Source organism: Balaenoptera physalus (genome assembly GCF_965194825.1).
Source record: "Balaenoptera physalus genome assembly, chromosome: 7".
Lineage (NCBI taxonomy): Eukaryota > Metazoa > Chordata > Mammalia > Artiodactyla > Balaenopteridae > Balaenoptera > Balaenoptera physalus.
In genome coordinates, this window is record NC_138886.1 from 80542402 (window position 1) to 80565239 (window position 22838).

Below are 22838 nucleotides of genomic sequence, written 5' to 3' on the forward strand. Positions count from 1 at the left end.
GTGCCAAAACTGAACTTCAGGGCTTAGCATCCTGGCTTCCATCACCAGCCCCTGGGTAGAGTAAAGACAGGTGATCTACAGGCCTGTGTCTTAGGTTTTCTAACAACACAGTGGTATAGGCCACTGGGCAGCCCAGCCTGAGCCCACCTATGTCCAGCCCTCATTTTTTTTTTTTTTTTAACACAGCCCTTTTCTTACCCCCTGAGACTCCACCAAATATCCAATGCTCCCTCCAGCTCCTCCCCCCGACCACTCAGCTACATATAATCTGTGATGGCCTCTCCCCAGGACACTGACGAACAATGTCCACCTGGAGAAGGGAAGGCTCTGGATGACCACAGAATCCTGGCATGCCTAAGACACGGCAACCTGCACTCCAAGTTCCCAGTGTTGTGGATTCAACAAGACGGAGGCTTCTCCTTGTGGCCTGGGGTCTGTTCAGCTAAGCCAGGCGATATCTCTACCAAAGTCTGGCTCCAGGCTAAACCCTGTCCCTAAACTGTGGTTACAGTCTCAGGCGTCTTCCTCCTCCTCTTCACTGCCCCAGGGCAGTGGGGAAAAAACTTCATTTGAAAAAAATCTTACCCTGCAGTCTACTGTGTTGAATGTATGCCTTTGCTGCCCAAGGGGATGCATTGATCAAAAGACAAAGTACTGCCATTACCAAGTACCTCATCTCTGTCCAATCCTCCTATCAACCCTCTGAGGTAAGAATTATCTCTCCACTTTACACAGGAAGGAATTCTTGCCCTGGGTCCCCCAGGAACAAGATGCTTGACAGCAGCTCTGGCCTAGTTCCAAATGGACCCCTGAGAGTACCCTGTTAAGTCACAGCTGATTGCTGAGGAATGCAGCAGAAGACAGGACCCGTGGAGGGGCTACAGGATGAATGGAGCAGCTGTCACAGGTTGAATGCACTCCGTCTACTGAGTCTGTAAACCTTTGGTCACTGAAATCACTAGCTCTAAAGCCATTCCTACATTTATGCAAGTAGCAGGCTCCTGTTTGTCTACAAAAGAGGCATGTGCATGGGGGGTGGCTACAGGGACAGAAACGGCAATTCATGTTTGCAGACCCTGGGCTACTGATCAACTTATTTATACCCAATATAAGTTAAAGGCCTTTCTTCATTTGGGCCCCATGTCTGGATCCCATAAACCAGGGCTGTCAGATCAGAGTTCGTCCGCACGGGGTAAAAAAAGGTCAGGTGCCCAGGCTAACCCATTAGAGTCAAACATGGGTTCTGCATGCAGTGTTTCCAGCAACCAACCTGGAAAGTTTTAGATCAACAACATTTTAAAGCCAGGCTTTTAAAGCTAGGATCTGCCCCCAATCTACAGGTTTGACTCCACAAATAAAGGAAGAAGGAAAGGTCCTTATGTTGTGTAAATCAACATTTTGGGCAAAGGTGTGTGAAGTGTAGAAAGAGCCACCAGTAAGGCTCCTTTGTGGATACCCAGGAACCTCAGCAGGAACTGCCCAGAAGCAATGGCTTGTAGGAAAAGCCTCATGTCCAGAGCAGCTGCAGTGCCCTACACAGGGAACTTCACACACACTCACACACAGAGAGCTGAGAGTATAAGGGTGAGACTCCAGATAAATCTGACTCTCTCTTGGAATCCACACTCTTTAAAAGCCCATATCCCTGGCCCTGGAATTTACAATTTAGGGCCTGTGGGTTATTCCAGCCCTCCAGGAAAGCAAAGTGGCAGTGTGAACCAGTGTCCTAAAGATGACCATATCCTCTGGCCTGGAAATTCCCCTCTAGGAATTTATCCCCAGGAAATAATTCAACTGAAGCAAGGAGCTACATGCAGCAAAGATGTTCAAGATGATCTGTGATGGTGAAACATGTGATGTTGAATGCTAAGGGAATAGCCATAAGGATTTTAGATAATTTGGATACTTATAAGCAACATAACAGTTTATAAGATAATGTTGAACAAATATAGCAGAAGGCAAAATAGTTCACACTATGGTCGCAACAGTGTAAAACATGTATGCATTTGGAAAGTAATGGCAAGTTTTGTTACAGTGGTAGATGCATGTTTTGTTACAATGGTAGGGAGTAAAATGATATGTTTTTAAACATTTAATGTGGTGACATTGCATTTTCAATCGAAAACGGAAGAAGAAGAAGAAATCCTACAAAGCAAATGCCAAAATCTTCACAAATAAGAACTATTAGTACTACCAATAAAAGACAACATATATTTGGAGCTTATTCTGTGTTAGGCACTGTTGCAGGCCCTTTTGTGCCTACTTACTTCACAACATCTGTGAGGTACTTTTATTATCCTCATTTTACAGGTGAGAGCAGTGAGGCACGGGGAGGATAACAACTTTCCCAGATCACACAGCCACTCAGCATGATAGAAACACTACTCGTGCCATTTCAAAGGTCACCCACCTAAAAATCTTTCTGCCTGCTTAAACAGAGATGACAAAATCTTCAGCAGAAGCCTCACCACAGGACCCCTGAAATGGGTAGTGGGTAATGAGCCTCACAGGGACTCTCAGAGGGCTTTCACGTTGCAGATATGACCAGGATTTCCCTCCACCCCAGCCTAGACTCCAGGAGGAAGAAGAGGAAGGGCACTAAAGACCAACAGGTTTAGCGTGACTCAAACTTCAGAGAGGGGAGAAGGGACCAAGGCAGTCGGGGTTTGCCCGAAATGATATAATGAGCTAGAACCAGAATTCAGACTCCTCGCTCCAGAGGCCCTCGAGGCTCGCCCCCCCGCTCTGCAGACCACAAGCACCTCCTTCTGACCTCTTCCCTTCTCCTTCCTCCCTTTGGTTCCTCAGTCTAGCTATCCTCAGCCTTCCCTCGTCCAGCACGGTCCCAGCTACACCAACTTCTCTCTCTTTTATCATCTTCCCTTCACGCCGCCTCTACTTCCTGCCCTCTCCTGCCCTGCCGGCGACTGCATGCAACAGCTGGGACTTCGGTTATGGCAGTCTCCCCATGTAACAGCAGCTAGAGGAAATGACAGGCAGTAGACCCCTGCCCCTCCCAACCAGGGAGACTGTTCAAACATGCTGAGAGACAGGGATGCTAAAAATCAGTGCTTGGAAGAAAGGCCCTTCATTTTGACTCTGGCCCTGGCCCAGGCCACCCATCCAGCTCCCTGTACCTCCTCAGTGCCCTGGGCACACCCACGCTTTGTCCTCTCTTTGCCAGGATCTGTCCACCGCTGAGGGGCTCCCCGAGAGCAGGGGCCAGCCCTTGCTCATGTCTGTCTCCTATGCTTCATATAGTGTAGTTACCAAGAAAAGTTTGCTGAATGAGCAAATGAGTCCCCATTCACCCTCTTCGGTGGGGGGGGGTGGGGGGGTGGGGAGGTGGGGGGTGGGGGTGGGGTGGGCGGTGCCCTTCTGACTTTGGAGTGAAGATTCAATTCTACCCATTCTCAGCCAGGCAGGGACCCTGTCCAGGCTGCCCGAAGCGCTCATCTGAATGACAGGAGCTACCTAACACCTCCACGCCGAGTGTCTGAGCTCCTATATTGCAAATACCAGCTTCCCTAGGTCCACCCTAACTGGGAGTCCTTTCCTGTTTTTTCAAGCTGGTGGTGTCCTGAAACACGACAGCTCTGCAGTTCAGTTTCAGGAACGTCAAAGGCAAAAGGACATTATGCAAAACAGGAAGAAACTTTTAAAGAAATGTTTAAAGGCATTTTCAGAATGCAACCTGTCACGAGGCCAGGCAGTTACTGGAGCCCCTGCCAGGGCCCCTCCCCAGGACCTGGAGACCCACGTGGTGAGGCAGGAAGGAGCCTGACCTCACACCCTACTGGTCACGCTGGTCTGACATACCCTGCCCCTTCCCGCAGTGCAGCCTCCCCCTTGACCCCCGGGCTCTGGGCCAGTGACCCTCGGCAGAGTCCCAAATCCAAAGTGCCCCTCAGAAGAGGAGAATTTAGCTCCAGTGAGGACATTCAAAGTGGCATAACTTCAAAACAGGCGCCTTGCGAAGAGCCTGAGTGCCAGCTCTGCTGGTCTCTGAGGCTTCTCCTGAAAGGAATTCCCAGAAACCTACAGGTTCTCACCTCCTGGCCCTTCTCCAGATCTCAGGACCCTCTGGAGGTAGGAGAACTGTGCTGTATGTTTCAGAACCTGGTTTGCTAGCTTGTTCCCACACCTCCTGTGGACACGGTCACATCTCAGTCACGTCACCAGCACTGCGTTAGCACCGGTGCTCACCCAGCACCATGGCCCCAGGGCCACAGTGCACGTAAGTCCGGCCCAGGGAATTGGCTGCTAAGGAGACAAACGGAGCAATTCCTGAGGAAGCTGACTCCTAGGGCATCACCCCCACTGCACAGTCTGTCCTGCAGCCTGGCCCTCTGTCCCTGCCCCAAGAGCTTCCTGCACCTAGGTTTTAATCACAATTCTAGACACATCTTTTTTTCAGCAATAAATGATGTTCATCTGCCACCACTAAGCAAACCTGAAATTTTCAATGAGTCTATCCTTTAGTAAGACTGGTTTAAAAACCAAGCCCTTCTCAAAAAGCATTCATCCCCTTTTCTTCCTTTTTAAAAAACTCTACTATGGAAACAATCCAAAAAGTACCTAAAGCTTTAGGCATGAGCCTCACTGGACCACTAAGAAAAAAACAAAAACTATCTGTATGTGTGTTCGGCAACAGTTGAATAATAAAAGTTATACCCTTTGATGTTTTTAAAGGTGTAGGACCAAGCCTGTGACAGAATCTTAAGGGAAAAATCCTGGACACCAGGCTATCTATATCTATATCTATCTATACCAATCTATCTACCCATCTATAAAGATATCAACTAAATTCTGAAACATGTACAAGAAAAAAGACTAGCAGGAAATTTGCCAACATGCGTCCTCTAGGTGATAGGAATATAGATGTGCTTTTCAACCTCTTTTAACTTCTCAAATGGTTTTCAATGAGCCTGCGTTACTTTTTACAAAAAGGAGGAAGAGATTACCCGCTCCTCAAAAAAAACAGGCAAAAGCAAAGGCCCACAACCCTGGCCTCCGGCATCCCAGGGAGACAAATCCTCCTCCTCTCTCTCAGGGCTTTGTGAGGGGCTTGGAGAGGCGGCAGGGGGAAAGAGAAGCAGCTACACTACACACCCAGACCAGACATTAAAATCACTGCCAAAGAATTCAGCAACAGCCAATAATACAGCCCCTGGCCTTCATTTGTGCAAGGAAGGGGCGGGCTGAGCCAGGCTGAAAAGTAGAACCTGAAACACTGAGCGTGTGACTCAGCCCTTCTGCCTCCTAAGGACGAATCCCTTTAGGCCACGTTCTCCCAGAACCAGCTCCCCGCCAGACCCTGTCCCCTACCCCCCAAGCCACCGCAACCTTCCAACCTGGAGGTCTCTGACCTTTAGAAAAGGATCCAAGATCTCTCCCCCAAGCCGGCGACCTGCGTAGGCCCAGGTAAACACAGAGGGCCTCACAACTGAGGCTTTTGCAATCACAGCCACAGTCTGGCTCTCAGGATCCCTCGCCAAGTTAAGGGACAGGAGGGACCCTGTGGAGATCACCGAATCCAATCTCATGCCTTGTTAACTCCCCAGGAGTCAGGGTCTGGCTTACAGTGACCTCATCACCTGGACCACATGGGCAGTACCAGAGGCAAAGGTAAAATGGCCACGGCGGAGGCCCTCAAGGGAGTTAGCTGCGAGGGAGGACTGATTATCTGTCCTAAAACAACTGGACTGCTGCTTAACCAGATAAGAATAACTGGAATTTCCAGGTGGACATGGATTCAAGCAGAATTTCAGTCTCTGCTTCTTATCAAGTACAGGCAAGGAACACTGAGCAGGGAATGAGGCATAGGAGGCACTGGGTAAACGGTCAGTGAAGAAATCACCAGGTTTGACTTGACCACAGGATGCCTGGGCCCCTTTCACACACATCCAGAGCCCAGCTGAGCCCAAAGGGTATGAGTCTCCTGGCCCTGCCCCCAAAGTCTGGAAGGCCCCCAGGGTGGAATCCACGGAAGGGCTGGGACTGCCTGGGCATTAACTGTCCCGTCTTTCCCAAACCATAAATTAGTCTATCCCCAGCCTGGAAATCCCTACACTGCTGCTATCCAAAGACCGTAATACCCAACCATATGGCTGCTGATGTATCGTTACAGTCATTATAAAGCAGCAAGTTAAAGATTACCCACAAAGCTAATGCAAGGCTTCAGAAATTAGAGGAACATTTTCACACAATCAGATAAAACCGGGACTGGAGAACTTTAATACCAACTCTGGGTTTCTGAATAAGGGAAAGAAAGAAGGAAGAAAGGCAGGAAAGGGGATGGCTAGGGAGGCAGAGACTAAACATACACGCACACACTCTGGCTTCCCTAAATGACATCGGTGTGGTTTAATTATGCCTCCTCTGCCTAAACCGTGAGTTCCAAAAGAGAAGGCATTTTGTCATCTCCCTCTCTGTAGCTCTAGCGCCCAGCCTAGGACAGGCATATTGTTGAATCCAGGGAAGCTGTCACCTTATCAGACCTCTCAGATGGACCCACAGACACACCTAGCAGGGATCTTCCCAAACTCAATGCCACATTAGGCCGCCCTGAGCCTCTGCACTAAGTGTCTACCGGGCAATAACTTTAAGGAAAAGCATTAGACTGGGAAGCAGGATACCTGGTTTTTCCAGCCCCAGCTGGCTACTGCCTGGCTGTATGGCCTGAGGCAAGACCCTTCCCCTCTAGCACAATGTAGGATGGGGGCCAGGGAACTGCAGAGACCCATCCTGGGATGCTGTGGTTCCAAGATGCTGCAGTTTGAGTCCAATCTCACGTGTGGCTCTTGCAACCTGTAACCCAAGGAGCTTGCACCTGGTTCACCAGGTGGAGGCCCCGGTGCTTGCTCAGAGTCTGGGACGAATTACAACAGGCAGGAGACACTTCTGCGACCATCAGGCTGAGTGGAAAAAAGTGAGCCAAATAGTCATGGAGGGTATTTCTCCACCTCAGATTGTTAGACAAGAAGGCATGTCTGTGTGTAGGTCAAGAAATTATTTTCCCCGGGAAAAGCAACAGGACAAAACTGGTTTAAAAGACTAGTTACCTAACCTCCCAAAGCTTAAAGATCTGGACACAGGGGAGGCTCCCGGTGCCTCCCCAACCCCCAGGATGAGGCTCCACCGCAAGCCAGAAGGTGATGAGGCTCTAAGACTCATCCCAAAGAAGAGAGAGAGCCCTTTCCGGAGGGGAGGCCAAGACAGATGTCCTCGAAGTACACTATGTCCCAGGCAGCGTGCTTGTGTCCACATGTGTGCATATGGGGGTAGGGGGAGAAGCGGGAACAGTGTGCTGGTGGAGAAACACCTGACAGCCGAGAGCCCGGCAGACACCCAGCAAGTGCTCTGTCTTGTCAAGGGTACAAACCACGGCAGAGGCTCGGCTGACACCCCCCATGAGACCTGGGGAAAACGGCTCACGGATAAGTGCTCTCCCAGGGCCCTGGCTACCTGTGGCTGTTTGCTGGCCCAGGTGCCCATGACTCTCTGGCACCCACCTCTAGATCAGAGTCCTTTTCTGAACAAAGGAAGAGGCTCTCTTCAAAGCATAGCTGGGCAAGAGGGGCCCCGGGTTTAGGCAGTCCTATACTCACCACTGCCCGCCTCCCACCCATAGACTGTACCAATTGCCCAGGTCAGCCCAGCCTCCCCTAACCAGTCCTACCTGAGGTACTGCCCCCGCCCCGCCCCCAGCCAGCCCCTCTCTGGGCGGGCAGCGCCAGTGCTAGTCAAGTCACGTGGAGCTGCCGCCAAATCTAAGCAGAGATAAACATTCATTCCGGGAAAAGTAACTCAACGCAAGGCCGCTGCTCCTCCCAGGCTGACTACATCTCCGGCAAACACCCAGGCTGCCAGAAAAGGGAGCCCCACTGCCATGGTCAGTGAGATGCTGCACAGCCCAAGGGCCAACACGACAGCGACAGCGCCTACAGGCCTGGACTCCCCCGGAGAACTCCCTGGGGAACTTGCAGGAATCCTCAGGAAAGACCCACCTTTCCCCTGCAGCCCTCACTCCTGAAAGCCTCACATCAGCCCAGCAGGTGTCCCGGGGCAGAGCCTACTATGGCTCCAAACTGTGCAACCTGCCCTAATGCACAGTGTAGACACTGGCAGGATTCAAACCCAAGTCTATCTGAAGTCTATCCTGAGGCTCTAACAACCCAGGACAGATCCAACAGTGACCCGTCAGCAGCCCAGTCTGGTGCCTGGCTCCTGCAGGGAAGGGCATGCCCGTTACCCACCACCTACCAGCCCGGAGGGATCACAGCATCTGGCACAGACCCTTGGACACCAGAAAGTAGAGCCCAGTTGTGGAAAGGAACTGCAAGTAGTGAAAAGGCCACAGCTTTAAACCCCACGGATGCTTTCTCCCACCAACCTCGAAACCACCACGCAATGGCTTTGGCTGACACCTGCCCCGCTGAACAGATGGGCTTGACTCCCCCAGCCCACACACTCTCCAGGAGACTTTCAGCTTTCTCAAGCCTCTCTCCTAACCAGGAGCCTCCACTTCGAGAGCACCCAACCCTCAAACCCAAGGGCTCAATAAAAGTGAAGAAAAACACTCCACCCTCACCTTCCGGGGCTACCTCCGCAGCAGCCGAAACGTCACGGTCCCATGCATGTCACACAAAGGCAGACAAGCGACAGAAAGCCCAGGGCCTCTCCCCTCGCCCTCCAACACTGTATCTCTCATGAAGTCTGTTCGTGCCGCCAGTTCAGAGTCAACGTAGAAACAGCAGTAACTCGTCACCCAATCACTGGGCAACACCAAGGTGGGCCACCACGGCCTCTCATGATTCATTGAGAAGATCCTACACCTCAAACACCAATCTAATGAACTTTGGGGTACTTTCCTTTAATTTGCTAATTAATTTCTCTTTCCTTCTACATAATATCCAGGCAACAATTAAAAACAAAAGATCAAAATCTGGCCTCTGTGGTCTGAGAACTCACCAGCCCTCTTCCTCCTTCTCTGCTGTTCACAGCCATCTCCAGAGTCTGAGAAAATGAAACTTCAAGTCCCAGGTCCTATTTGCCATGTACTTAACATACACAATCTCATTTAGTCCTAAAAATAACTCTGTGAGTTAAGCATGGACAACCCCGTTTTACACAAGAGAAAGAGACTCTGAGGAACTCTGTAACATGCCTGAGGTCAGACACTTAGCAGCATGGCAAAGATTCCATTTCATTTTACAGGACCAGTCTGCTTCCCAGACTAACCATCAAGTCCAAAAGAATTCAAGTTTCTGCTTAAAAAAGAAAAAAAAAAGTCCCCTTTATTACCACAGTTCATGTCTGACCAATTCCAGGAGCATCCTCCCAAACTTGATATGAAAATATTGAAGTAATTATTGGAGAAATTGAGCAAGAGTGTGTAGGAGGCCTGCTCTGTCTGGGCTCTGTGAAAAAGTGACAGAGTTCCTACTGGCAGGATGCCTGTCCTCCTGCCAGGGTCCCTCACTCAGAACGACATTCTCTACACCCTGGCATTGAAACTGAGCAGCCACCTGTCTGGTAATCTTGGGAGCAACCTGTGGCTGCCTTGTGCCTGACTGCCTGTGGATTACAGGTCAAGGGGAGGTCCCGGTGGGCATGGGCTCAGCCTACTTGTGACATAAGGAATGCAAACCCACCGACCCAAGCTCTCTGCTTGTGCTGAAACAGAGGCTGGAGTCCCGGTTTAGATCATCTGGGCAAGATACCTGAGACTCCAGGCTGCTGCTACCAGGAAGGGACAACTTGGTGCTAACTGATTATATTTTAGCCCTCCAGCCCCCAGGGTACACACATTATACTGGTACAAATACCCTCGGCCCCTGGGAGGGCCCTGCTTTTGGGAAGCTACAAGGGCAGGAAGCAGGGTAGGAGGGCCCCAGGGCACGGATCTCTGCAGAGGAGGAACTGAACACAATAGTGACAATTTACTGAGGGCTTACCCTCATTCTTGTAAACGCTTGTTTACACTGTTTGGTCTAATCTTCCAAAACACCCCCCCGGAAACAGGTACCACTTATTCCCATTTAACAGATGAAAAACCAGAGGTTTAGGGACAAGTTACTTGCCCAAAAGCTTAGGAAAAGAGTTAACCCACACTCAGGAGGCAGTGGCTCTATGTGAAGACAGGAGATGTGACCTGGGAGGTCTGCTCCCTTCCCTCCTGGAGGCCTCATCATCAGCGTTCCAAACTAGAGAGAGCGGGTTACTCTGAGCTGCCTCGTAGTCCCTACCAGAGTTAGCAGAGAGAAGGCTGCTCCGAGTTCTAAGCAGACTCAAACTCCCAAAACTTCTTGAGGCTTGGGCCAGAGCAGGGAAGTCTCCAAGGCCTTCTCCGGTTCTGGGATCGGGGGTGGGTGGGTGGCGGTGGCTACGGCTTACTTAAACCGTCCCCGACCCAGCCTCCAGCATGAATCCGAAGGGACTCACCTCCCAACCTCTCACCCCCATCCAGCCCGGAACCTGTTTGGGATTAGGGGCTCTGATCCGGAATAGGGAGACTGGCTGTCGAGGAAGAGGGCATGGGCGAACGTGCATGGTACCTTACCGAGCAGCGGGGACTCCTCAGGGCATGCGGGCAGCGACAGTGCTGTGGCGGGGGGCACTGGGGCCGAAGTCAAGTTGCTCCCGGGGCCGGGGCCGGGGCCGGGGCGAGAGTCCGCGTCTGGGTTGGAGGTGCCACCCAAGCGCGGCTTGGAAGAGGTGCGCAAAGGCGGCGGCGGTGCGGCCCCTCGGGGCCGGAGCTCCCCGGAGGGCTGCCCGATGGCGGTGGCGCCGTTTGAGCTGCCCTGCAGCGGTGTGGGCACCCCGACCAGCTGAGGCAGGCGGCTCAGGTCGCGGCCGACCAGGTAGTAGACGAGGGTGACTCCAAGATGCAGCGCGCAGACAGCCACGAGCAGGCGGCAGGCCCGCTGCAGGGACGCGCCCGGCATCGCGGCGCTGCCGCCCAGGAGCGGCTCCCGAAACCTCATCTTCCCGCCGCCGCTTTAAGAGGGGGGGGTGGGCTACCGCGGGCAGGGCGGCCCGCCCGCGGGCCGCCGGCCAGACACTGCCAGACCACTGCAATTGGGGGAGGGATCGGGGGAGGAGGCGAGGGAGCGGCGCCGGCGGGCAGGCGGCGGAATTCAGACTCGGGCCGGCTCAGCAGCCCAGCAAGCAAAGTGCGGCCGAGGGGCTGGCGCGGAAGGGGGCGGGGCCGAGGCCGCCAGCGGGGCGGGGGCAGGGCCGCCGGCTGGAGCCGCGTTTTCGGTACAGGAGCTGGGGGCGGGACTGTGTGGGGCGGGGCCGAGCTGCGGGGCGGGGCCTGTGGAGGGTGGGCCGCCGGGGCGGAGCCGTTCGGGGCGGCAGTTGGCAGCCCGCAGCCTTGGAGCCGAGCTTTCGGGCGCTCATGCCGCCCTCCTCCGCAGCCTGCCCCGTGGGGCTTCGGTCCCTACTAAGCCGCGCTTCCCCCTCCTCCTCCTCTTCCTCCGAGCTGCCCCCGAGAAGCGCCGCCACTTCCTGCGGTGCTGAAGGGCTGGGTTATGCGCCTGGGCCTGCAGCGCCGCGTCAGAGAGGAGGGAAGAGAACAGAGCAGACTAGTCGTGGTCTTGAGGGGTCGGGGGCCGCGGCGGCTTTCCTGACGGTGGACCTCGGTAGACCTGGGGGGAGGGTCAGGAAGAGGGGCGGAGAAGGGTTGCCCAGGAAACGGCTTCGACGCCCAGCAGGAGGTAGGACAGCGGAAGAGGGAGTCTCTGGGACGTTCGGAACCCCCTCCCTTGGCCGAGCTAGGCCCCTCTACCGAGGTGGGGGCCCAGCAACTAGGCGCGGCTCACCCGGCGCCCTGCGGAAAAGAAAGTGGACGAGTCTCCGCCTCTCTGAGCTCACTGTCCTACAGCCCAGGTTAGGGGATCCCAGAGACCCGCCCAGCTCGGTTGTGGGGGATGCGTGGGTGCTTCTTCTAGCGCATCCCACACCATGCACTGCGTGGGAGGGTGTCAAAGAGCCCCAGTGACTCCCGCGCCGCCATGCAGGAGGAGATCAGCAGGCTTTATTTACAGTCTGCGCGGGCCTGGACACAATGTCATGAAGTAGGAATTGTTCCCATTTTACAGATAGAATTCAAGGCTCAGGAAGGTTAAGAAGCTTGCTTAGGATCCCACAGCTGGTGAGAGGCAGAGGCAGAATTCTGGCTCTAAAACCTTTATTTACCACTTGTTGATTTGCTAGTAAGGGCTGGAAGCTGTATGGGTGAGAGGTTTAGGCACTGAAGTCCCTTGGTTCAAATTTGACCCAGAGGCCACTCGTCAGGCCCACCTGGTTGCCTGAGTGAGCAGGGACACCTCATTTCTGAGAAGGACTCATGGAGGTGCTGTCACTTATGTGGATGGGGAAGCTGAGGGCTGTGGCAGCCTACTCTGAAGTGGAGGAAATAATAACAATGCTACCATAGACTGAGAGTTTCCTATATACCAGTCAGACACAAGTGTAACTGCTTTACATTACATTGCCTCAATCCTAACAACACCATGAAGTGGGCAGTTGTTACTCTCACCATTTCACGGATGAGAAAACTGAGGCTCAGGAGTTGACATGTGGTTGTGATCACACAGAATCTACTTTCTTCACTTGGCTTCCTGGACATCAGGCTTTTCTGATCTTCCTCATTTCACTGGCCACTCCTCTGTCTCTTTTCTGGGCTTCTCTCTTCGCTGGTTGTTGAAGGCCCCAGGCCATAGTCCATGATGCTCTTTTCCATCTACACAGAAAAGAGTGTGATTTGTATTCAGTAATATCTGTATGCTGATGACTGCAAAATTTTCCATCTCCAGCCCTGACCAACCAACTCATATTCCACTGCCTCTCTTACTGGCATCTCAAACTCAGCACCTACTCCCTACACTCCACTCCCATTCTTACTTACCTCAGATAATGGCACTGTTGTTCATCCATTTCCCCCAAGCCTCGAACCTAAAAGGTGTCCTCAATGTGCTTTTCTTATTCTTAAATGCCATTTCCAATCCCTCAGCAAGTCTTGTCAGTGCTACCTTCAAATTATCAAAATTAACCACTTGCTAACTCTGCTGTAACTGTCCTGGACCAAGCCACCATCATGTTGACCTGGGTTATAAGGTAGCCTCCTACTTGGTCACCCTGCTTCTACCTCCACCATGCCCCCTCCCCAGTCTATTCTCCAAACAGCAGCTAGGGAGATCTTTGTAAGCGTAAATCAGTTCATGCCATTTTATTTAGAACGAACTCCAAATTTGTAGAAGCCCTGTCTAATCTGGTTTCTATCTCTATTCCCCATCCTCTTCTCCTATCACCCTCTACCATGCTCTATGTACTTTAGCCACACTGACCTAACTGCTGCTATTCCTTGAACTTGCCCTGTTACTTCCTACCTCAGGACCTTCGTACTTGCTGTTCACTTAGCCTGAAACACTTACGAAATACTTAGCCCCATACTTCATTCAGATCTCTCAAATGTCACCTTATGAGAGAGGTCTTCTCAGACTACCCTATGTAGAATAGTCCCCCACCCAAAGCTGCTTAACCTGCTTGATTTTTTTCAGAGTAGGTATCACTACCCAGAATTATACATTTAATTTATTGTTTGTTGTCTGTCTCTCTCATTAGAAGATCAGCTGCATGAGTGCAAGAACTTTCTCTCTTGTTCACTACTATATCCTCAGCTCCTAGAAATGAACCCGACACATAGTTGGCACTGAATAGATATTTGTTAAAATACCTGTTAATGAATGCTTATGATCATCTTGATAATGTGGGAAGGGGAGAGGGGAAGAACTATTGTAGTTAGAACACAAATTCAAGAGTCGTTCACCAGGGAACTGGTGAGGGTGAAGCTGGCCCCAACAGTCTATGCCTAGAGAAAAATGCCTGGCTAATAAGTGAGGATGGGTCAGAATTGTCCCCTATCTGAAAAATGTGAGGAGGGGAAAATGGAGGTGTATCTTCCATGTGTCCAGATAATGACCAGGAGACAGACTTGAGGGGAGGTTAGGGGTCACAGACCTACCCCAAGACCCTCGCTGTGGCCAGAAAGCAGGAAAAGGAACAGTACTTGCTAACTATCTCTTGGGAACATGCAGAGTCCACTGAGGCCTGACACAGCCTCAACAGCCCCCCACCCAGAGGTGCCTAGAATTGGTAAATTTCTTGCTTCACAAAGGCCCAGAAAGTCAGAAACTCTCCGGACAACATTGTCCAGCTGTCTAAACCTGAACTGGAGTTAGAGACAGAGACAGACCCAAGATAACCTTCTCCAGCTCTTTTCACTCTCGGCTTTGTCAGGTGAAAAATTAATACCATGGGGAGATACCTGGAGGAAGAAGTAGCAGTGCTGACTGGACAAAAGCTGGGATCTGCGTGGGTTTGGTAGTTTGCCCATCCAATGCTGATCTGCCCAGAATCACCCCGCTGTCTGCTCCTCCCTGCAGGCTGCCTTCAGCTGGTTAGTGGCATTTCCTCTGCCCTCTCATAGTACCCTCACTGCACCTGTCAGTTTACATTTGTTTCACCCTAGTAGATCAGAAGGGCATATAATAGTGCCTGGCACATGGTAGACAGTTATTTATTTCTGTGTAACACACCACCCCAAAGCTTAGTATCTTAAAATGAGCCATTTCTTTCTTAGAATATTGTGGGTTGACTGGCAGTTCTGCTTCACGTGGTATCAGCTGGGGCACTGGCACAGTTGGAAGTTCCAAAATGGCGTCACTCACATGGCTGGCAGCTGACACTGGCTGGGGGCTGGATTAGAATGGGTCATGTTTCAGGAGCCTTGGTTCTTCTCCACGTGGATTTCTCCACAAGGGCCTCTCACATGGCTACTTGGGTTTCCTCACAAACTGGAGGGTGTGTTCCTACAATGAGCATTTCAAGAACAAGGTAAGAAAATGCACATCCCTTAGGGCCTAGCCTTAAGCATCAGTTCTGTGGGCATTTTAGTTAAATTACGGGGCAGCCCAGATTCAAGGGGAGTAGAAATAGACTCTACCACTTGATGAGAGGAGGGGTAAAGAATTGGCAGTCATCCTTTTTAATCCACCATAGTTTGCCCAGTGGCCACAAATTTCAATTCCTCGAAATCATATCATCTAAATTAGGTCCAGATATGGTTCCTCAGGTTCAGTGACGTATGAACTATAAAACAAATTACCTTCTTCCTCTTCCTGAGTAATTCAGTCCAAAGGCCACTACGTAGGGATGAAACAAGGTAAGAGTCCAAATGTCATAGGCATGGATAGTGTGTCAAAGCTCAACTGAACAAGGAGGGGAGGGCAGCCCAGCACAGGGTGTCAAAGCCCAAGCAGAGTAAAGAGGGCATCCATGGAGTATTAGGGTATTAGGGGTTTCTGTGAAGTAGGGCAGCCCAGTGCAGCGTGTTGGAGCCCAAGTGGGATGAGGAGATTGTTAAATACAGGGAGACTGATTAAAAGTAACTATATATATATACATAATGAGAGTCACCCAAGTTTCTGACTGTCCAAGAAGGGAGTTACAAATATGGACAAATAGAAAACTAAAATGAACTCTGACACTTTACTGGAATTGGAGAAATTGCTGTGAATTCATACTTTTCAATATATAGATAGATAATGAAATAAATATAGATGTGTGTGTGTTTATATGTAAATATGAGGGAATATCTGGGAGAACTCCTGAGGGCAGAAACTTCCCAATAGCAATGAGCACATCTATACCCAAATCTTGGTTTCTAAATACCATTTTCGAATAAAAGAAACTAGATATTCTAGGAGAAAAGGCTGACCTCAGGGATATTACAAGATGAGCCTGGAAAATCTTGTGCCAGAAAGTAAGAAAGAGCTCAAAGAATGAAGACAATATGTCAAAAGAGCACAGAAATCAGTTTGAAAAGGCTCCCATTGGCCAAATCTGGAACAATTTGAGCATGAAGATAAATATTGATAGGAACAGTTTACAACCACTTGAACAAAATAGGAAACCATGAGTTCATACTGATATAAAGAAACTTTTTTTACTTTATTTTATTGGAGTATAATTGATTTACAAGGTTGTGTTAGTTTCAGGTATACAGGAAAGTGATTCAGTTATACATATACATATATTCTTTCTATTTTGTATTCTTCTCTCATATAGGTTATCACAGAACATTAAATTTTTTAAATTAATTTACTTTTGGCTGCATTGGGTCTTTGTTGCTGTGCACAGGCTTTCTCTAGTTGCAGTGAGCGGGAGCTACTCTTCACTGCGGTGTGCAGGTGTCTCATTGCGGTGGCTTCTCTTGTTGCAGAGCATGGGCTCTAGGCACGCGGGCTTCAGTAGTTGTGGTGCAGTCTCAGTAGTTGTGGCTTGCGGGCTCCAGAGCACAGGCTCAGTAGTTGTGGCGCACGGGTTTAGTTGCTCCGCGGCATGTGGGATCCTCCCAGACCAGGGATTGAACCCGTGTCCTCTGCATTGGCAGGTGGATTCCTAACCACTGTGCCACTAGGGAAGTCCCTATCACAGCATTCTGAATAGAGTTCCCTGTGCTATACAGTAGGTCCTTGTTGGTTATCTATCTTACATATAGTAGTGTATGTACATTCATCCCAAACTCCTGATTTATTCCTCCCCCCACCCACATTTCCCTTTTGGTAATCGTAAGTTTGTTTTCAATATCTTTAACTCTGTTTCTGTTTTGTGAATAAGTTCATCTGTATCATTTTTTAATTAGATTCTACATGTGAGTGATATCATATGATATTTGTCTTTCTCTGTCTGACTTCACTTAGTATGATAATCTCTAGGTCCATCCATGTTGCTGCAAATGGCATTATTTCATTCTTTTTTATGGCTGAGTAATACTCCATTGTATATATGTACTACATCTTCTTTATCCATCCCTCTGTTGATGGACATTTAGGTTGCTTCCATGTCTTGGCTATTGTAAACAGTGCTGCAATGAATATTGGGGTACATGTATCTTTTTCGATTATGGTTTTCTCTGGATATATGCCCATGAGTGGGATTGCGGGATCATATGGTAATTCTATTTTTAGTTTTTTAAGGAAACTCCATACTGTTCTCCATAGTGGCTGTATCAATTTTCATTGCCGCCAACAGTGGAAGAGGGTTCCCTTTTCTCCACACCCTCTCCAGCATTTATTGTTTGTAAGTTTTTTGATAATGGCCATTCTGATGGGTGTGTGGTGATACCTCATTGCATTTCTCTAATAATTAGTGATGTTGAGCATCTTTTCATGTGCTTTTTGGCCATCTGTATGTCTTCTTTGGAGAAATGTCTATTTAGATCTGCCCATTTTTTGATTGGGTTGTCTGGTTTTTTGACATAGAGCTGCATGAGCTGCTTTTGTATTTTGGATATTAATCCCTGTTGGTCGCTTCATTTGCAAATATTTTCTCCCATTCTGAGGGTTGTCTTTTCGTTTTGTTTATGGTTTCCTTTGCTGTGAAGCTTTTAAGTTAATTAGGATAAAGACACTTTAATGAGTAATGAGATATTTACATAACTTCAAAGTACCTCCCCCACAAAACACTTGTGATTTCAATGGGAAACATTAGAGGAATCCAAATTATTAAACATTCTACAAAATAACTATCCTGAAATCCTAAAAAATGTCAAGATCATGATAGTCAAGGAAAGACGGAGGAACTGTTCCCCATTAAAGGAGACTAAAGAGAAGTGAATGCCAAATGCATCACCGTGATTCTGAAGTGGATCCTTCTGCCATAAAGAATATTTGGGGAACAACCAGTGAAACTTGACTGGGGCCTAAAGATAAGATGATAGTAAACCCACGCACATATGGTCACCTAATCTGTGACAAAGGAGGCAAAAATATACAATGGAGAAAATACAGCCTCTTCAATAAGTGGTGCTGGGAAAACCAGACAGCTACATGTAAAAGAATGAAATTAGAACACTCCCTAACACCACACACAAAAATAAACTCAAAGTGGATTAAAGACCTGAGTGTGAGGCCAGACACTATAAAACTCTTAGAGGAAAACATAGGCAAAACACTCTTTGACATAAATCGCAGCAGGATCTTTTTTGACCCACCTCCTAGAGTAATGAAAATAAAAACAAAAATTAACAAATGGGATCTTATTAAACTTAAAAGCGTTTGCACAGCAAAGGAAACCATAAACAAGATGAAAAGACAACCCTCAAAATGGGAGAAAATATTTGCAAACGAAGCAATGGACAAGGGATTAATCTCCAAAATACACAAATAGCTCATGCAGCTCAATATCAAAAAAACAAACAACCCACTCAAAAAATGGGCCAAAGACCTAAATAGACATTTCTCCAAAGAAGACATACAGATGGCCAACAAACATATGAAGAGATGCTCAACATCACTAATTATTAGAGAAATGCAAATCAAAACTACAATGAGGTATCACCTCACACCCATCAGAATGGCCATTATCAAAAAACCTACAGAGCTTCCCTGGCGGCGCAGTGGTTAAGAATCTGCCTGCCAGTGCAGGGACACTGGTTCAAGCCCTGATTTGGGAAGATCCCACATGCCGCGGAGCAACTAAGCCCGTGAGCCACAACTACCGAGCCTGCGCGTCTGGAGCCTGTGCTCCGGAACGGGAGAGGCCGCCGCGACAGTAAGAGGCCCGCGCACCGCAATGAAGAGTGGCCCCCGCTCACCGCAACTGGAGAAAGCCCTCGCACAGAAACGAAGACCTAACACAGCCAAAAATAAATAAATTAATTAATTTAAAAAATAAATAAAAATTTAAAAACCTACAAACAATAAATGCTGCAGAGGGTGTGGAGAAAAGGGAACCCTCTTGCACTGTTGGTGGCAATGAAAAATTGATACAGCCACTATGGAGAACAGTATGGAGTTTCCTTAAAAAACTAAAAATAGAATTACCATATGATCCAGCAATACCACTTCTGGGCATATACACAGACAAAACCATAATTCAAAAAGACACATGTACCCTAATGTTCATTGCAGCACTATTTACAATAGCCAGGACATGGAAGCAACCTAAATGCCCATCAACAGAGGAATGGATAAAGAAGATGTGGCACATATATACAATGGAATATTATTCAGCCATAAAAAGGAATGAAATTGGGTCATTCGTCGAGACGTGGATGGACCTAGAGACTGTCATACAGAATGAAGTAAGTCAGAAAGAGAAAAACAATGTGGAATCTAGAAAAATGGTACAGATGAACTGGTTTTCAAGGCAGAAATAGAGACACAGATGTAGAGAACAAATGTATGGACACCAAGGGGGGAAAGCGGAGGGTTGGGGGTTAGGGGTGGGATGAATTGGGAGATTGGGATTGACATAGATACACTAATATGTGTAAAACATAACTAATAAGAACCTGCTGTATAGCACAGGGAACTCCACTTCGCTGTACAGTAGAAACTAACACAACATTGTAAAACAACTATATCCCAATTTTAAAAAATTATAAAAGGAACAGAAAAAAAAAATTCACTGCCATTTAAAAATGAAAGAATAAAAAAAGAGTTACATATAAAAAAAGAAAGAGAAAAACAAATATCATATGTTAATGCATATATGTGGAATCTAGAAAAATGGTATAAATGATCTTATTTGCAAAACAGAAATAGAGACACAGATGTAGAGAACAAATGAATGGACACCAAGGGGGTAAAAGGGTGGATGGGATGAATTGGGAGATTGGGATTGACGTATATACACTATTGATACTATGTGTAAAATAGATAATTAATGAGAAACTACTGTATAGCTCAGAGAACTCTACTCAGTGTTCTGTGGTGACCTAAACGGGAAGGGAACCCAAAAAAGAGGGAATATATGTATACGTATAGCTGATTCACTTTGCTGTACATTAGAAACTAACACAACATTGTAAAGCAACGATACTCCAATAAAAATTAGTAAAAAATTAAAAAAATAAAAGTATTTGCCCTGTTGGGCCATCACACACACAAAAAAGATGATAGTAATATATAATGTTAATTTCTTTATTTTGATGATTGTGGTTATGTTGGAAATATGCACGTAAGGTTTTGGGTAATGTGGCATCACGTCAGAAATTTACTCTCAAAGAGTCCAAAAAAGTATTTGTACTAAACTTGCAACTTTCCTGTAAGTTATCTTTTCCCGTACAGATCCAACATACAATGGGAAGACAGAGACAGGAAAATCATAATAGAAACTCCCACTTAAAAAGGGGTAATAAAAGACACATAGCGGTCCTTAGGTCTTTAGGAAATCTGAGATCCAATAGCGCAAATGTCACCAATTCCCCCTGCTCCAGGAGCAGGGAATGTGATTCTCTGTGGCTCTTCACCCTCTGGGCTCTTGGCTCCATCCTCTGGGTCATTCCTCCTTTCCCTTGTTTGCAGCAGAGTAATTTGTTCAGGCTGCTTTGCTAAGTGCCCAGTGTCCTCATTTCATTTTGAACTGTCTTTGCCTATTTTAGTCCAAGCTAGTGGTACTTAACGCTGGTACAATTCTCTTGGAGGGGAAGAAAATAAACAAACAAAAATATTGTGCATTTCCCATGAACCTTATTGAGTTTCACTCCATTAGACAAAAACTATATCCCCAAACCTTAAGATAAGTTCCTCCCTTCTTTTGGCTGTGAGTCGGGGTACTATGGGAAGCACTTTTGTCTAGCTGAGAAGTCTATAAGACACTGCTTGAAATCTATGAGATCGTAAAGAGCCACAGTCACATTCTTGACTTTATCCAAACTTTACTGGGAGTGTCCTAGAATTAATCTTTTCTCTAGGTTTTAGTTTACTTTGAGTAAGCTGTTTTTGCAGTCAAAAACCCTGATTGGGGTTTCTTAGAAAAACTAGGTGGTTTTCTGCTTCATATAGTGTTGGCTGGGGTAATAGAATGTCTGGAAGGTATAAATGGCCTCATTCACATGGCTAAAAGTTAGTGCTGGTTGCTGTCTGGGTGTTTAGCTGGAACCCTTAGCCAAAGGTCTCAGTTTTCCTCCATGTGGGCCTCTCCACATGACTGCTTGGGCTTCCTAACAGCATGGCAGCTAGACTCTAAGAAGGCATATTCCAAATGCATAGGAGGGAGTGGAAGATCTGTTAAGGTCAAGTCTTGGAAGTTATTCAGTGACACATATGCCACATTCTGTTGGTCAGAACAAGTCACAGAGCCAGCCCAGATTCAAGAGGAGGGGAAATAGACTTTACCTCTTGATGAGAGATGTGGTAAAGAATTTGTGGTCATCTTTAATCCATCACAACACAAACTGTTTCTCAGGATGGTACTCCCATCCACACTTTCTTTTGAGTGTCCAGCTGGACTTCTTCCCATGACCTGAAGTGAGGTTGGCTTCCTCCTCTCACTCTTTACCCCAAACCCACAAAGTGCCTCCAGCACTGGGTCTGTGCCCCACAAAGTGACCTTGGCCATCCATTCCCAGCAACATCTATACCCAGGACAGGATATACCCACAATCTGTTGGGATGAGTTCCTTCCCTCAAGTGCTACTTCCTCAGATCCTAGAAAGTCCAGCAGAAGCCTGAGAACTGCCTTCAATACTGTATCTGAAAGTCTGTTGGAATATCCGATCTGTCTTATTGCCATAATGATGCTACGTAGCAAATAACCACCAAATCTAAGTGCTGTACAACAATAAAGCATTTATTTCTCTCTCATGTGTCCATGTGTTAGCTGGGGCAGCTCTGCTTAAGGCTTTAGGTCTGTAAGTTGGCTAGGTGAGTCTACTCCATGTGTCTCTATTCTGTGATACCTACCAAGGGCATGTTTTTCACATGGTAATGGCAAAAGCACAAGATGGGTGAGCAAAAAAATCCAATGCCTCTTAGAGACTATGCTTGGAATGGTCACTTCTACTCACACTCCGTGAGCCAAAGCAAATCACTTGGCCAACCCAACATTAGCAGGACAAGAAAGTGTATTCTATCTCTAGTGGGAGGGACTTCAAAGTCACATGGCAAAGGGATTGGGTACGGGGAGTGGTGAAGAATTCAGAATAATGCAACCTTCCGTTCCTTTTTTTTTTTTTTTATAACTCACAATTTGCAATTCCTCTGGTCTCCCCACCTCCAGTTTCCTCCCCTTCCCAACCTGTCCTATGGACTTGATAAGATTTAAGAATTGGAGAGAAGTTGGAAGGACACCAACTCTTCCTTCACCCACACACAGTAGGATCCCCCAACACAATATACTCTCTGAGAGTTCATCCAGTTTTGTGTGCACACCTCCAGCGACAGTGAACTCACTATATTATGAGGCAGCCTGCTCTGTTGTGGATATCATGGACCCAAAAATTAAACCCTTCTCATATTAAGGTGAAACTCGCTAGTAGCAGTGATGCTAGCTATGTTACATGGAGCCACAGAGAATAAACTGAATCCTCTTTCACTTGATGGTCTTTATTTTATTTTTTTCTGCGTTGGGTCTTCGTTGCTGCATGCGGGCTTTCTCTTGTTGCGGGGAGCAGGGGCTAGTCTTCGTTGCGGTGCGTGGGCTCTAGGCGTGCGGGCTTCAGTAGTTGTGGCATACGGACTCAGTAGTTGTGGCTCATGGGCTCAGAGCGCAGGCTCAGTAGTTGTGGCACACGGGCTTAGTTGCTTCACAGCATGTGGGATCTTCCTGGACCAGGGATTGAACCCATGTCCCCTGCATTGGCAGGCAGATTCCTAACCACTGTGCCACCAGGGAAGTCCCTTGATGGTCTTTAACTTATTTAAAAAGATCAGACATATGCCTTCTCCCAACCTAAAGACAATTCCTCTCTAGGCTGACTAATACCTATCATTTCTACTGTTCTTCATGCTTCATGGTTGAGTTCCTTCCCTGTCTTGATC

At 48.0% G+C, this 22838-nt stretch overlaps 2 protein-coding genes across 7 annotated transcripts in view; one reads left to right on the forward strand and one right to left on the reverse strand.

The window, feature by feature from the left end:
* Positions 1–11171, reverse strand: part of B4GALT1 (beta-1,4-galactosyltransferase 1) — a 49745-nt gene extending 38574 nt beyond the window's left edge. For 2 of the 6 annotated variants that reach the window (XR_014265347.1, XM_082467600.1), the window contains exon 1: positions 10565–11152. Coding sequence is in view for 5 of the 6 variants with exons in the window: in XM_082467600.1 (XP_082323726.1) it covers positions 10565–10988 (424 nt within the window). In the remaining variant the exon portion in view is untranslated. Of the gene's footprint in view, positions 1–10564 lie in introns of all 6 variants that reach the window. The other 4 variants (XM_082467602.1, XM_082467603.1, XM_082467604.1 and 1 more) reach the window with 3 other exon arrangements.
* Positions 10994–22535, forward strand: LOC309663572 (uncharacterized protein). The gene is made up of 2 exons (XM_082467643.1): positions 10994–14904; positions 21144–22535. The coding sequence occupies exon 1, from the start codon at positions 11405–11407 to the stop codon at positions 12005–12007; it is 603 nt and encodes a 200-aa protein (XP_082323769.1). The 5' UTR covers positions 10994–11404; the 3' UTR covers positions 12008–14904; positions 21144–22535.
* Positions 22536–22838: the final 303 nt, after the last annotated feature.